The sequence below is a fragment of the Anomaloglossus baeobatrachus genome, chromosome 6 (assembly GCF_048569485.1).
Source record: "Anomaloglossus baeobatrachus isolate aAnoBae1 chromosome 6, aAnoBae1.hap1, whole genome shotgun sequence".
NCBI lineage: Eukaryota > Metazoa > Chordata > Amphibia > Anura > Aromobatidae > Anomaloglossus > Anomaloglossus baeobatrachus.
In genome coordinates, this window is record NC_134358.1 from 54,447,410 (window position 1) to 54,464,335 (window position 16,926).

The window sequence follows — 16,926 nt, forward strand, 5'->3', positions numbered from 1 at the left end:
ACACAAATATATAAACAAACAGAGCAGAGTAATGACATACTAAAAGGACATTTAAATAAACACTGAGCTTAGAGAGTGAATCCTTAATTAGCTTTGATTAGTGGTGGGAAAGTTTTAGTGTCCCAATATCCATGTAGCATCAGAGGTCTGGTGAGTCTCTGGAACAGACTCCTAAGATTTTGTAGTGTGTCATAAATCTTCCTGACAGATCGAGTCCTGTGTGGACAGAGTTAAACATTGTAATGAATTTGTATTCCCCGACCCTTCGATGGTTCTGTGTTATTATGCCATCCCTCTGCTCTGTTTGTGTATATATTTGTGTTTCTTCAGATATTTGTCATACCATGCCCGATGAAGAGACCTGAGAAGTCTTGAAAGCTTGCTTTGTAACATCATTTTATTTTATTTTAGTTAGCCATTAAAAGGTATCACAACTACGAAATTATAATTTTGTTTCTCTCACTGAGCGCAATCAATCTTTTTTCAACTGGCTATCACGGTACCAAAATGTTTTTTTTCTTTTAACTAAAGATAGAGACAGTCACACCCCGGGAAGTACAATGCTATTTTTAATAGTCTAATGCTTTTGAAAAGGAAACAGATGATTTTTTTCATGAACCCACTGGATCCATTAACGTATTCTTCCAATCAGATTTGCAGTCATTCTTTAGTTGATGGATCATTTTCACGTGAGGGTTCTTTGTTAAGGACCATCTCCCATCATGAATTTTTTGGATGGATCAATTTCTGTTATGAATCATTTGCGATGTATCCTCTCCTCTTAGTAATTATATGTAATGGATCATCCCCATTGGTGGGTTATTTCATGGACTATCTCCAGTCGTGAGGTATTTGTAGTGGATCATCTCCAATATTTGATTATTTGTTCTGGATAAATCTCCAGTCTTTGATTATTTGTAGATGATAACCTCAAGCCACTGATTATTTGTAATGGATCATCTCCAGTTGTGGAGTATTTAATGGATCTTCTCTAGTCTTAGATCATTTGTAATAGATCATCTATAGTCATTGATTATTTGTGATGGATCATCTCAAGTTATGAGTTATTTCATGGATCATCTCCAGATATATGCCATCTCCACATTTCGTACTATATTATTTGGAATGCATATAAACATAAGGTTCTTGACAAATATTTTTATAAAATATTGTGATCCCACCTGCCAAAGCAAAGCATCTTCTTCAGAATGGCCCCTATACTAGTAGATTTACTTCTTTTAAGTCTATACAATCCAGTCATTGATTATTTAAAATGACTCATCGCCAATTATGGGTTATTTCATGGATCTCCAGTTATTGGCTATTTGTAATGGATCTTTTCCAATCATGGGTTATTTATTAGATCTTCTCCAGTCATAGGTAATTTATTGAACCTTCTCCAGTCATGAGTTATGTATTAGATTGTCTCCAGCCATGGGTTATGTATTGGATCTTTCCAGTTCTAGGTTATTTATTGTATAGTCGCCAGTCATGGGTTATTTATTGGGACGTCTCAATTCATGGGCTATTTATTGTATCTTCTCTCCAGCTATGGGTTACTGATTGGACTGTCTCCAGTCATGGGTTGTTTATTGGATCTTCTCCAGTCATGGGTTATTGATTGGACTGTCTACTTTCATAGGTTGTTTATTGGATCTTCTCCAGTTATGGGTTATTGATTGGACTGTCTCTATTCATAGGTTATTTTATGGATCATTTCCAGTTATTGGCTATTTGTAATCGATCTTTTCCACTTATGGGTTATTTATTGGATTGTTTTCAGCCTTGAGTTATTTATTGGATCATCTCCAGTTATGGGTTATTTATTGGATCTTTTCCAGTCATGGGTTACTAATTGGATTCTCTCCAGCCATAGGTTATGTATTGGATCGTCTCCAGTTATGGATTATTTTAGGGATCATTTCCAGTTATTGGCTATTTGTAATGGATCTTCTCCAGTCATGGGTTGTTTATTGGATCATTTTCAGTCATGGGTTATTTATTGGATCATCTCCAATCATGGGTTGATGGATCATCTGAACCTAATGCCACATAAAAAAAACCTGGAAATAGTACATCATAGTTAATCATCTGAGATTAGGCATGATCATGTGTTTCCTGACGTATACATAAAACTACAAACATTTTAGCAGTCTGCTAAATCCTTTTTCAGTATAGTAGTAGCCAGTAACTGAAAGACTGAATAGTTACTGGCGCATTCCAGTATGTCTGTCCATCTTTCCTTGGTGCCTGGTAGAAGGAAACAATTGTTTGCAATGTGGACAGTAGTTAACTTCCATTTCTTGTATATTTTTAGTAAAATATAGTACTGATCTTCGATTGTGGTCTTAGTTGTTGAGTCTACAGAAGTCATGGCTCATTCTCCCGGCTCATAGCAGAACATACACTCCGGATTCTGTTCTTCGATTGGTTCAACTTGAATAGTGACTGAATGGAAGGGGAAGTTCTCAAATATGTTCCTGGTAACATCCTTTAAAATTCTCTTAGAATCTTCAGAGACATCTGAAAAAAAATGATAAATAGTCAAAGATTAATGAAATGTGTTAGAAATAGGGTTTAACCTCTTAGTGCAAATGCATGACCCTACACGTTCTCACTAGTATCCACAAGTATGTGAGGGCGCAAAAGCTGAGTCTGCTCTACAAGTTTCTGGCCGTCAGTACTGGCAGCAATCGGAGCTAGCTCAGATCATTGCTGCTTAACTATTTAGATACTGTCATTCTCTAGCACTGGCAATAATTAGAGTGATCACCAGTGCGCACCCGTACTGTCCCCCATCAGCACTCCAACAATGTGATCGTGGGGTACTTATGGGTTATTTGCTGAAGGCCCTCCAGTGAAGGTGAGCCACAGGCTGGGCTTCACATGAAACTGCCATTTAGACTATATACTTCAATACTAATATGCAGTATCGCAGTATATAGTACAGGTGATCAAAAGATTGTAGGTTCAAGTTCCGTAACAAAAAAAAATAATGTTTGAAAAAATCTGCATGTTCCCATTAAAAATATAGCAATTAAAAGAAAAAAAATCAACATATGTACAAAAGTGTGGTCCATCAAAATACAAAAGTAATGAACCTATACGGTAAACCCCATACAGAGAAAAGAAAACAAAATGAAACACTACAATAGATCAGAACCAACATAGCTGTCATGATCCAGGTCCGGTATTCCAAGCTTCAGAGTTTCACAGACCCGGCCTGGTCATATCAGGGGTTAACTCCCATCAGCCTCGTTCTGGTTTGAGGAGACACTATATCTGGTCGCTGCACCTACATTTGTGACTCCCCTGAGGCTTCAGGCACCACAGGGTACTGCACCCCCATTAGGGTGTAGTACTTATACCGGGTTCTGGGAAAGTCGGTACCGGTGTCCACTCACACAAACATACAGAAACACTGGATTGCCCTCCCCAATGGGGACCGGGCCAGGGTGGGATCATAGTAGGGGGTCACTACAAAGGTGGGTTTACAGGACGCCACCGCACCAGGGGCTCCCTAGAGCCACTGGACTGGGGACTCGGGGTCAGGGAGAAGCAACCAAGAGGTGGAGTCAGGAGGACACAGTGGGAAGAACAGGTTGACCTGGTAAGAGCAGTGAACCAGCCGGTGACAGAGGCTGGGGGCAACAGCTGGGAACACACAACACAACTACCACGGAGAGAACAGCTTCAGACACAGAGCAGAGCGGACGTGCTACAAGCGGCTCTGTGGGCCAAGGCGTCCAACTCAGTCGCTGGGGAGAAGCAGGGCAGCTGCTTCCACAGGACTGGCGCTGTCGGGATACAGAATCCTAAGGCAGGCATACTTCACGTTGTCTACCAACTCTGCAAGGGTCGCGGGGAACGTCTAGAACAGTCACCGAACCCATCCCATGAGTCTGCAGCAATTAGCACATAGGATCCCCCCTGGGGTAACCCCGCTCCACCTGTGGGGAGCAACACCATCTCGGCTGCACCCCAACATCCGCCCCGGCGCGAGAGACCCTACAGAGGCCCCTCCCTGGCCGCGTACCACAAGTGGCATCACGATCATCCTAATAGACTTTCCTAACCGTCACCCCCGTCCACCACCTTCTACTACCACCCTCATCCTCCATTCATGCCTCCCATCCACTGCCATCTTTCCCTTCCTGTATGCCTCGGGGCAACGAAACCGGGACAAGCCATCCCGTGACGAAGCAGAGTATCTGCACCCCCGGCCCAGCTACGAGTAGGCTAAAAACACCTGCCCCATGGGGCACTACACATTCCTGTACTGGTTATAGTTTTGCTCTGCAGCCTGTGACTGGTTCTGGTAAGATTTCCTGTCTGATCTGACTCCTTGTTACTGTGCCCTGACCTGTACCCTCTCCTGTTTGTCTGTCTGTCCTAGTCCCTGACTTCCTGCTTCTGTCAGTTGTTTACCCATCCTAATTCATCCTGCTTCCTGTGTTTGTGTCTACTCACCCTCCAGTCTTGTCTTCTGTTCCCTGTGTCCTTTGTTTTTCCCTCTGCATACCTGATCTCCCGGCATCTGACTTTGGTTCTGTTCTCTGACCTGATTTTGATTCTCCCTTTGCAGTGACTTGACTTTCCTGGCTAGACCCTGACTGCTTGACTACTCTACTGCCCCCAAGTGGTTCGTCTGTGAACTGCCTGCTGAAGTTACTCTGCTGTACTTCAGCCTCCTTTTTGTTACAGTGTTACTTTGACTCTCCTTCACTACTCTGCTGCCACCTAGTGGGGAATATGTTGTACTACGTCTAACCAGCCCTTTGCACAGTGTGACAATAGCATTATGGCTCACATTTTGAAAGTATGCCATGAAGAAAAAGCATAGTCTATGTCTAATGGGTCTAGATCACTGCTTCCTAAACTGTTTCCTAGTTGTTGCCACTTTTTACAGACATAGATGGAGAAACTTGGCACTCAAGATATATGTAAATAATGGTCTTTTATTGAGAGGAACTTGTAGGACCAGCATAAGCACAGACGTTTCGGTCAAAGATCTTCATCAGTGTACGTACAGGGGGTAGTCAGAAGGTATAGCAACTGGCGCAGTCAGGTATGACACGGTGTCCACCGCTGTCTATGTGGCAACAACGGTTTTGGACCCTACTTGAGCACCACCCCAAAAGTGCCATGTGGATCATCTCACTTTTTATAGAAGTGACATAAACTGTAAATGCCATTCCCTGCCAACACCTCATATCTGGATTAGTAATCTAATTAGCTCATGTGTGCTAATTTTAATCCCTTCCCACTATAATGTATCTGATTATGTCAGAAACAGGTACAGATATAAGGACCATGCTCAGGAGCAGACTCTACACCACATAGAGCAAGTGCCAGCTGTGTTATACAGCCAGTACCTGCTTCCAACAGCAGTGATCAGAGCTAGCTCCAATCACTGCTGTTTAAGTGCTGCTGTGAGTTTCTGTCGGCGGCATTTGGATGAAATCTTTGTGTGCCATGTGCTCGAACACCCATCGGACCACCCATAACATGATCCTAGGTGTTGATTGGTTGCTCGATGGGATCTGCTGCAGGTCCTGTTCACCACATGCTAGGTACTCCTGTGAACTTCAGTCCCAGGATTAGGATTCATAGGATACTATGATTTTCACTATATATGGAAATATTGAAAGTATTGCGGTAAATAGTACAAAAGAGCAAACAACCGCTTATTCAAGTTCCCCAAAGAGACTAAAAAATAAAGTGAAAAATATTCAAATAAAAATGTATTATTCAGTATTGCTGCATCCATAAAAATCTGAATACAACACAAAATGATTTCACCATTAGATATAGAGCATAAAGAAGAAATGGCAAAATGCCCAAATTGTAGTTTTTTAGATTTGCAAATCTCTCCCCAAAATTGTAATCTAAAACACTATATGTGCCCCAAAATGGTATAATCAGAAACTATGGCACAAGCACATAGCTACATAGTTACAAAGATTGAAAAAAGACCTAGGTCTATCCAGTTCAACCTTCCTCCATCAATTATACATTTTTTGTCATTAAATCATTTATAACCAACAATGTTGTGTACTGAGGAAATCATCCAGCCCTGATATATAAGCTGTTATAGTATCTGCCATTACTACCTCTTGTGGTCGGCATTCCACAGTCTGACTGCTCTAACTGTAAAGAACCCTTTCCTATTTAGCTGCCGGAATCGCTTTTCTTCCACTCGCAGTGAGTGCCCCCTGGTCCTTAGTATTGTCTTTGGAAGGAATAAGTCATGTGCCAGTCCTTTATATTGACCATACATGTATTTATACATATAAATGAGATCTCCTCTGAGACGTCTTTTTTCTAAGTGAAACAAATCTAACTTTTTCAACCTTTCATCATATGGGAGGCCTCCATTCCTTTGTTGCCAGCTTTTGAGCTGGCACTATCTTCTTGCCCTAAACAACAACATAAACAGAACAATAAAAGTTATGTCTCTTGGAAAATAGGGATAGACCACATTTTTTGGGGGGAGGAAAGTTCAGAACTTTATTAAGTCACTAAAGTAATTAAAGGGGACTTGCCATGTCCACAAAGGCTATTAACCTGCAGATATGGGATTAATCTGCAGGTTAAAAGCATTCTCATGCCATGCGGCTGCTGCAGTAAAAGTCTGGCTGCTGGGAGGAAATTAACTTTATTCTTCCCTGCAGCCTCTGGTTTTCAGTAATAGAGGCGTGGCTTCAGTCTGTGCTCATTACATAGTAAGTGGCAGCTGTAAAGCGGGCTTTACACACTACAATACATCTTACGATGTGTTGGCGGGGTCACGTCGTAAGTGACGCACATCTGGCATCGTAAGTAATATTGTAGCGTGTAAAACCTACGTGCAATTGCGATTGAATGAAAAACCGTTCATCGCATGCACGTCATTCAAAACCTAAACATTGTACGTCGGGTTGTTCAATGTTCCCGAGGTAGCACACATCGCAGTGTGTGACACCCCGGGAACGATGAACAGATCTTACCTTCGTTCCGCGGCTCCCTCTGGCAATGCGGAAGGAAGAAGGTGGGCGGGATGTTTACGTCCCGCTCATCTCCGCCCCTCCGCTTCTATTGGCTGGCTGCCGCGTGAAGTCGCTGTGACGTCGAATGTCCCTCCAACTCCAGGAAGTGGATGTTCGCCGCCCACATCGAGGTTGTATGGAAGGGTAAGTACGTGTGACGCCCTGGACCCCAGGGGTCACAGGTAATAACACCAGCCACATACACACACACCCCTATCCCCAGTGAGGTCACATACATGTCACCCGATAGGGAGATCTTATGCCTCCCCCAGGGCAAGTAGAGCACACCAGGTGGGCGGAGTCAGGCGGAAAGACACGCCCACCGAGGAGACTACTGTCCTGGGGCAGGAAGTTCAAACACAAAAAGTTGAGAGTTGACAGTGACAGGAGGTGAAAGTGGAGAGAGACTGTCAGGGACCCGGGTAGGAGCCTGGGCCCCTTGGAAAGCGTCAGGCAGGCAGGCGGTGGTGGCCGTCTGCAGGAGTACCGGTGCAGCAACCAGTGGAACCGTATGGACCGGGCTTGGGTTGGAGCCCGCTGGTCCCGAACCGGGGAGCTAAATGTGTACCGGAGCACCAAACAGAAGAAGGGTACTCAGACCCCGTCCTAGCTTAGAAGCCACTGAGTATAGGCAAATTGACTGATTGCTGGCCGGACCTCAGGGGTTCATCCACAACCAAAGTCCCGAAAGAAGGCAAAAGCCCACCGAGTCTGGGTGAGCGCCCGACGGACCAGCGCCTGCGGGCAACCAAGGGCTCCTCCAGCAGCTCAACGCCGGGGAGCGGGCTACCACTGCTTAGGCAGGGGGGCCGAAACGCAAACATTCAGAGGTGCATGGGAAAAGGGTCACCATCAACCCCACAGGGGACAATAGCAGCCGGTCGCGGGGACCGACTACTACCGAACTTTGGTTTACCAGTGACTCCGTGTGCATTAATCGTGAGTACACCAGTGCCATCCGAGCACGACACACTACACCGCGGCACGGCGCCCTGCACCCCGACTACAACAACCACTAACACCCTTACAGTCCCCCAACTGGGCCCCGGGACACACTGCCCCTACCTACGGAGGGGCTAACATCTCGGCTGCGGACGCAACACCGATCCTGGACAAGCCCGCCATCACTTCAGCCGCAGCGGTGGTGTTTCTCCTGTCACCACAACCCGTGGGTGGCGTCACGACCCGTTACCTGACCACCATCCTCCCACCGCCTAATTCCCCTTTAACAAGAGTGACATGGCCCCCGGTCCGGAGGCGCTCGTGCCACCGACAAAGGGCGGTACATACGTATGATGGAAAATAATCGTTTGTGCAACACGGTCAACAAATTGAACGTGCCGCATATATGATGGGGGCGGGTACGATCGCATAAGATATCGTATGCGTAATTTTACCGTGTAAAGCAGGCTTAACCGCGCTCCGGCTCTGCATTGGTAAACTGTTGAGCCGTCGTGACACACATGACGCTCACTATGTACTAAAGCTGCCCGGTCGCGCCTGTATGATTGAAATCCGAAGAGTATCACTGTAAATCTACTGACCAGAAAAATGATGGTCCCAAAAAAACAATGTTGTAATTGTGTTTTTTTTCTGCAAAATAAGCCCTTATATGACTGTATAAATTAGAAGAGAAGAATAAAAATTGAAATAGCCAAAAACAAAACAATAACTGGCTACATCCTTAAGAATTAATGTTATTTAATTAATTATTATTAGTTATTAATTACTGTTAGCTCAGGAGAAAAAAAGTAGAAAAAAATCGAGGGATATATTTAATTTCGGCATGGGACGACACCAAAGATGCTGAGATCTACTCATCACCATGTTCAGTCTGGTGAGAATTGAGAGGACAAAGTTTGAGAATCCAGGCTCCAGTTGACCCCTTTATATAAGTATCTGATGATCATCGCACTTAACGCTTTGAACAGTGCAATAAAGTTTACTTTCCCATTGTATTATGGGACGTTGTTATAGAAGTTGCCTTTTCAGACTCCATAAAGCGTCATATATACCGTCTACATGACTGATGGCTCGCCAGCTACAGATATTTTGCGGTGGCACGCGGGTCACTCAGAAGCTCAGCCATTGTATTTGCTGATAGAAAAATCTCATAGCCGAGCCGTCGTCTCAGCAGTAAAGCACATTGTGATGAAAGCTGCTGGTGGGATGAATGACAGGTAACGCATTGCTATAAAAGCACAAAAAAATGGCTTTATTGGCCAACAATTGAACTTTTGTTCAAGGCGCACATACATTTACTGACCTGTGGCAACATGAACTGAGAGGATGACTTGGTTCGTTGTTAAAGCCAAGAGATGTAGGCTGTGTACCGATTTAACTCCATTGACTGCAAGAATACTCTGCTTTACAGCGCTGTAATTAATCCCTCGGGGGACTCCTGTGGGGCAAAATGAGGTCCTGTAAGATACTCAGTGGTAATAAGGCGTCTAATGGATGGGTCAGGAGCCTTAATGGCCGCTACAAGGCAAGAGCGAACACCATGCGGAACATCGGATCAGATGGTAAATTCACCTGGTCTGCGCTTTATGTTATTTCCAATATGTACAGGTGCAAAGAACACTCTCATCTTAGAAATGTGCAGTATATTTTATGATCGATGAGGGTCAAACCTCTAGGACCCAAATATTCTGACTATGAAGGGTCCATAGTGCCCTTGTAGTGCTGAGACCCCTACACTGTTTTTCCCTACCCAGTGACATCTTGCCATCCCGTTGTGCTTTTTTGCCATCCCACTGTGCTTTTTTGCCATCCTACTGTGCTTTTTTGCCATCCCACTGTGCTTTTTTGCCATCCCGCTGGGCTTTTTGGCCATCCCGCTGTGCTTTTTTGCCATCCCACTGTGCTTTTTTGCCATCCCGTTGTACTTTTTGGCCATCCCGCTGTGCTTTTTTGCCATCCCACTGTGCTTTTTGGCCATCCCGCTGTGCTTTTTTGCCATCCCACTGTGCTTTTTGGCCATCCCGCTAGGCTTTTTTGCCATCCCACTGTGCTTTTTGGCCATCCCACTGTGCTTTTTGGCCATCCCGCTGTGCTTTTTTGCCATCCCACTATGCTTTTTGGCCATCCCGCTGTGCTTTTTGGCCATCCCGTTGTGCTTTTTCTGCCATCCCGCTGTGCTTTTTTTGCCATCCCGCTGTGCTTTTTTTGCCATCCCGCTGTGATTTTTTTGCCATCCCGCTGTGCTTTTTGGCCATCCCTTAGTACTTTTTTGCCACCCCACTGTGCTTTTTTGCCATCCCACTGTGCTTTTTTTGCCATCCTGCTGTGCTTTTTGGCCATCCTGCTGTGCTTTTTGGCCATCCCGCTGTGCTTTTTGGCCATCCCGCTGTGCTTTTTTGCCATCCCACTGTGCTTTTTGGCCATCCCGCTGTGCTTTTTTGCCATCCCACTGTCCTTTTTTGCCATCCCGTTGTGCTTTTTGGCTATTCCGATGAGCTTTTTTGCCACCCCACTGGGCTTTTTGGCCATCCCTTAGTGCTTTTTTGTCACCCCACTGTGCTTTTTGGCCATCCCGCTGTGTTTTTTTTGCCATCCCGCTGTGCTTTTTGGTCATCCCGTTGTGCTTTTTGGCTATTCCGATGTGCTTTTTGGCATATCCCGTTGTGCTTTTTTTTGCCATCCCACTGTGCTTTTTTGCCATCCCGCTGTGCTTTTTTGCCATCCCACTATGCTTTTTGGCCATCCCGTTGTGCTTTTTCTGCCATCCCGCTGTGCTTTTTTTGCCATCCCGCTGTGATTTTTTTGCCATCCCGCTGTGCTTTTTGGCCATCCCTTAGTACTTTTTTGCCACCCCACTGTGCTTTTTTGCCATCCCACTGTGCTTTTTTTGCCATCCCACTGTGCTTTTTTTGCCATCCTGCTGTGCTTTTTGGCCATCCTGCTGTGCGTTTTGGCCATCCCGCTGTGCTTTTTGGCCATCCCGCTGTGCTTTTTTGCCATCCCACTGTGCTTTTTGGCCATCCCGCTGTGCTTTTTTGCCATCCCACTGTGCTTTTTTGCCATCCCGTTGTGCTTTTTGGCTATTCCGATGAGCTTTTTTGCCACCCCACTGGGCTTTTTGGCCATCCCTTAGTGCTTTTTTGTCACCCCACTGTGCTTTTTGGCCATCCCGCTGTGCTTTTTTTGCCATCCCGCTGTGCTTTTTGGTCATCCCGTTGTGCTTTTTGGCTATTCCGATGTGCTTTTTGGCATATCCCGTTGTGCTTTTTTTTGCCATCCCACTGTACTTTTTTGCCATCCCGCTGTGCTTTTTTGCCATCCCACTATGCTTTTTGGCCATCCCGTTGTGCTTTTTCTGCCATCCCGCTGTGCTTTTTTTGCCACCCCGCTGTGATTTTTTTGCCATCCCGCTGTGCTTTTTGGCCGTCCCTTAGTACTTTTTTGCCAGCCCACTGTGCTTTTTTGCCATCCCACTGTGCTTTTTTTGCCATCCTGCTGTGCTTTTTTGCCATCCCGATGTGCTTTTTTGCCATCCTGCTGTGCTTTTTTTGCCATCACGCTGTGCTTTTTTTGCCATCCTGCTGTGCTTTTTGGCCATCCCGCTGTGCTTTTTTGCCACCCCTCTGTGCTTTTTGGTTATCCCGTTGTGCTTTTTGGCTATTCCGATGAGCTTTTTTGCCACCCCACTGGGCTTTTTGGCCATCCCTTAGTGCTTTTTTGTCACCCCACTGTGCTTTTTGGCCATCCCGCTGTGCTTTTTGGTCATCCCGTTGTGCTTTTTGGTCATCCTGTTGTGCTTTTTGGCTATTCCGATGTGCTTTTTGGCATATCCCGTTGTGCTTTTTTTTGCCATCCCACTGTGCTTTTTTTTGCCACCCCACTTTGCTTTTTGGCCATCCCGCTGTGCTTTTTTTGCCATCCCGCTGTGCTTTTTGGTCATCCCATTGTGCTTTTTGGCCATCCCACTGTGCTTTTTTGCCATCCCACTGTGCTTTTTTGCCACCCCATTGTGCTTTTTGGCCATCCCGCTGTGCTTTTTTGCCATCTCACTGTGCTTTTTTGCCATCCCACTGTGCTTTTTGGCCATCCCACTGTGCTTTTTGGCCATCCCACTGTGCTTTTTGGCCATCCCACTGTGCTTTTTTGCCATCCCACTGTGCTTTTTTGCCATCCCACTGTGCTTTTTTTATGCGGCATTCAAGTAAATAGACCCTCCATAGTTCCTGTTACATTTTTTAGGGCTACAGGCGCTTCGGTGTAAGGAAGACTTAGAAGAGGACTCAACTGAACAAAAGTGTCATAACCTCTTTGTTTTTTGTATTTGTGGGGTCCTAGAGGTTGGACCCCCAAAAATCATAATGTACTGCTATACTCTAGTGATATATTATTCTATGAAATGTGAATACCTGTCACAGGTGTGTCATGGGTGACAGACAGTCATGTGGTTTCTGGCTAGAGAAGGTCACAGCATTTGGCTGTGCAAAATGCTCCCTGACTTTCCATTGTTCCCGCTGCCAGTATTCATTGGTATAGGTAGCTTTCCTGCTGAATTCATCTCTCCCCCTTTTGGACCAAGTAGGAGCTCACATTTCTCCCAGCTGTTGATTCTTAGTATTCCCTTGGTATTTAAATATTCCTTCCTTTCTTGGACTGGTGCTAGTGATATTTTTCAGTTTCTTCAAGCCGAGGTTGCAAGCAGGTGGCTTCTACTCCTCTCTGGTATTGTTGCTGAAACTTTGCTGAGTTATTACCTGAGTCGTCTAATGATAAGTCATTCATGCATTTCCCCATGTTTAGTGGGGTTGACGAAGATATCATGCCATCCATTCTCTATTTAAGGCCCAGCATTAGCGATACCTAGGGTCAGGTGTCCGTCTCGGCGCAAAGGTGTGGAACCTATCTATAGGGTGGTCAGCGACCCCAGGGACCAGTAGTAGGTTTGGTCAGTGGTCAACATCTTCCCTTTACCTAGACACAGGGGTCCCATTCCCTTTCGCCGTGTGCTTGGTACTTCCTTGTACCTAGTGTGACATTACTCTTCAATTTGATAAACATCATGAGTTTACAAATAGGACCCTATAACAAAAATCAGACTGGAACCCTAATATATTGTTAGGTTTGGTTACTTCTGCCTTTTTTCCTCGTTATGACCCTTGGAACAATTTGCCATCTTCTTGTTTGCTAAAAATGCAGTTCTTTGGAGCAGGGCAAAGTTCTCATCACCACTAGGACAGGGCTTTATCTATCCGAGGGACCCATGGCCGCGACATAGTCTACTAAGCTATGGAAGTATGGACCCATATTCTTAGCTAAGGGTGGCATTACACGCTACGATATTGCTACAGCGATCTCGTTGGGGTCACGGAATTGGTGACGCACATCCGGCCGCTTTAGCGATGTCGTTGCGTGTGACACCTTTGAGCGATTTTGAATCGTCGCAAAAACGTTCAAAATCGCTCATCGGTGACATGGGGGTCCCTTCCCAAATATCGTTGCTGCTGCAGTAATGATGTTGTGTGACACCGCAGGAGCGACAAACATCTCCTTACCTGCGTCCACCGGCAATGAGGAAGGAGGGAGGTGGGCGGGATGTTCCGGCCGCTCATCTCCTCCCCTCCTTTTCTATTGGGCGGCGGTTCAGTGACGCTGCTGTGACGTCGCTGTGACACTGAACGTGCCTCCCCCTTAGAAAGGAGGCGGTTCACCGGTCACAGTGACGTCGCTGCACAGGTATGTGCATGTGACGCTGCTGTAGCGATAATGTTCGCTACGGCAGCAATCACCACATATCGTGCCACCAACGGGGGTGGGTGCTATCGCACACGACATAGCTAGCCGATGCTAGCGATGTCGCAGCGTGTAAAGCCCGCCTAAGTATATGGTCTTACAAATAAAGGAGATGTCTATTTTTGGTTCATCTAGACCAGTGATGCTCAACTCCAGTCCACCATTTTTGGTGCGTTTTTTTCCTGCTTTTTTTGCCATTTATTTATTTATTTTTTTAATTAATGTCTGGAAGGGCTAAAAGAACGCACCAACAATTGACACGCTGCTTCTTTTTTCTGCACCCAAAACTGCAAGGAACAAAGAATCAGCGTGTGGACAGCATTTCAGAATTTTCATTGACTTTGATGGCATAAGGTTAGACATGCAGATCTGGGCCACAAACTGCACCAAATCTGCAACAAAAAACTCAGTGTGTGCATACACTGCAAAAGTTTTCTGAACCGGCAAACTGCACCTTGTGGCCGAAAACGCACCAAAAATGCGCCAAAAAAACGCATTCATTTTTTACGTCTTTTTGGTGCTTTTTTATTTAATTCAATGGTTGGAAGATCTAAAAAAGCAGGAAAAAACAGACCAACAATTGACCTGCTGCTTCTTTTTTCTGCACCAAATCTGCAAAGGGAAAAGAAGCCACGTGCGCACAGCACTTCTGATTTCTCATAGACTTTGCTATAAGGATAAGGATGGACATGCAGATTTGGGTAACAAATTGCACGATAAACTGCACCGAAAAAGCACATCAAAAACTGCACCGTGTGCACAGGGCCTAACACTTCTATTTTTTTTTTTAACCCATTCTTACTTTGGACCATTTTTTCCACACCTTAAAACTTTTGCACAAGATATTATTTCTTAACGCGGTATTCCCATCTCCAAAATCCTATCCCAATATGTCGGAGATGTAATAATAATAGCACTTACCTTCCATCAACACAATCAAAACATCACGTAAAACGGTAACGGTAGTGGCCAGAACAAATATGGAGAATATAAATGTGCAAATTGGGTCAGCTATCTTGTACTGTGGCTAAATAAAAAAGATATCATCAATAAGCCAATATTATCATCATTATTATTATTATTATTATCTTCAACGTTCTTAATTTTTAGACTTATAATTATATTTCTAACACCTTGTACAATATATCACAAAAGTGAGTACACCCCTCACAATTTTGTAAATATTTTCCATGGGACAACACTGAAGTGTCAGTGTGTAGCTTGTATAACAGGGTACATTTTGTGCCCTCTAGATAACAACACACAGCCATTAATGTTTAAACCGCTGGCAACAAAAGTGAGTACATCCCTAAGTGAAAATGGCCAAATTGTGCCCAATTAGCTATTTTCCCTCCCCGGTGTCATGTGACTCATTAGGGTTACAAGATCTCAGGTGTGAATGAGGTGCAGGTTACATTTGGTGTTATCTCTCACACATTCTCATACTGGTCACTGAAGGTTCAACATGGCTCCTCATGGCAAAGAATTCTGTGAGGATCTGAAGAAAAGAATTGTTGCTCTACGTAAAGATGGCCGAGGCTATAAGAAGATTGCCAGCACCCTGATACTGAGCTGTACCACGGTGGCCAAGACCATACAGCAGTATAACAAGACAGGATCTACTCAGAACAGGCCTTACCATGGTCGACCAAAGAAGTTAAATGCACGTGATCAGTATCATATCCAGATGAGTGCTGCAGGTTAGAGAGGTGGGTGTCAGCCTGGCAGTGCTCAGACCATACGCCTCACACTGCATCGCATTGGTCTGCATGGCTGCTGTCCCAGATGAAAGCCTCATGTAAAGATGATGTACAAGAAATTGGATTACTGGAACCGTGCCCTGTGGTCTGATGAGGCCAAAATAAACTTACTTTGTTCAGCTGGTATCAAGCCTGTGAGGAGTACAACCAAGTGAGGAATACAAAGAGAAGTGTGTCCTGCCTACAGTCAGGCATAGTGGTAGGAGTGAAATGGTTTGGGGCTGTATGTGTGCAGCCAGTTGTGGAGAGCTACAGTTCATTGAGGAAACCATGAATTCCAACATGTTCTGTAACTTACTGAAGCAGGGCATGATCTCCTCCCTTCAGAAAATGGACCGCAGAGCAGTATTCCAACATGATAGCGACCCCCAAACACAGCTACAAGATGACCACTGGCCTTGCTACAGAAACTGAGAGTAGGTGCTGGACTGGCCAAACATGTCTCCAGATCTAAACCCTATTGAGAATCTGTGGGGCCTCCTCAAATGGAAGGTAGAGGAGTGTAAGGTCTCTAACATCCAGCAGCTCCGTGATTTTGTCAGGTAGAATAGAAGAGGATCCAACGGCTCCTGTGAAGCTCTAGTGACCTCAATGCGCAAGAGAGTAAAGGCAGTGCTTGAAAATAATTAGCCCATTTTCACTTAGGGGTGTACTCACTTTTGTTGCCAGCGGTTTAAATATTAATGACTGTGTGTTGAGTTATTTAGAGGGTTCCAAATTTACATTGTTATACAAGTTGTGCACTGACTATTTTACATTGTATTAAAGTGTCAGTTCTTCAGTGTTGTATGAAAAGATATAATAAAATATTTACAAAAACCGTGAGGCGTGTACTCACTTTTGTGATATACTGTAACTTAGCCAATATTATCATGCTGTTCTTCTATTTCTTCCATGGCATAAAAAAAAAAATCACTAAAATCATCTAAAACACTGACACTGGTACCATCTTTTCATGTTTTCAAATTGCACTTTGTGCAGCCGCATGCATGTCACAGGCAATGTTAAGACTCTAAACAAGAAAGGACAATGGAGTTTTATAGGTGAAAAAATTAAAATACAATTTTATTATAAACACACTTAAAATTTACATGAGAATATGCTAGTTTACATGACACAACATAATTGTAAATACAGCGATGACTACACAATGATTAGCAAAAAGAAGCACGGTGGGTGGGCATAAATAGTGACTGGAAATACACAGTCTCCTGGCGCAACCCGAATAACACAATCCCCAAACCTAAGATAAAGCTACCATAATTCTTTGCGAAACGTACGTCGGGTCCTCCACAAGGAGCTCTCCTTTCATCGGCACGCTATGTGTACTGGCACCTTAGGTAATAATCCTGCTGCTTCCTGTTCTCCTCCAGTGTGTTAATGCCATT

The 16,926-nt window shown here is 44.6% G+C and overlaps 1 protein-coding gene across 1 annotated transcript in view; it reads right to left on the reverse strand.

Annotated features, from left to right (window-relative positions):
* Positions 1-551: 551 nt before the first annotated feature.
* SLC30A8 (solute carrier family 30 member 8) overlaps positions 552-16,926 on the reverse strand; it is a 100,863-nt gene continuing 84,488 nt past the window's right edge. The window contains exons 6-8 of the mRNA XM_075316212.1: positions 14,700-14,805; positions 9,295-9,429; positions 552-2,523 (exon numbers count right to left, since the gene is read on the reverse strand). Of these exons, the coding sequence (XP_075172327.1) occupies positions 2,378-2,523; positions 9,295-9,429; positions 14,700-14,805 (387 nt within the window). The 3' untranslated portion in view covers positions 552-2,377. The remainder of the gene's footprint in view (positions 2,524-9,294; positions 9,430-14,699; positions 14,806-16,926) is intronic.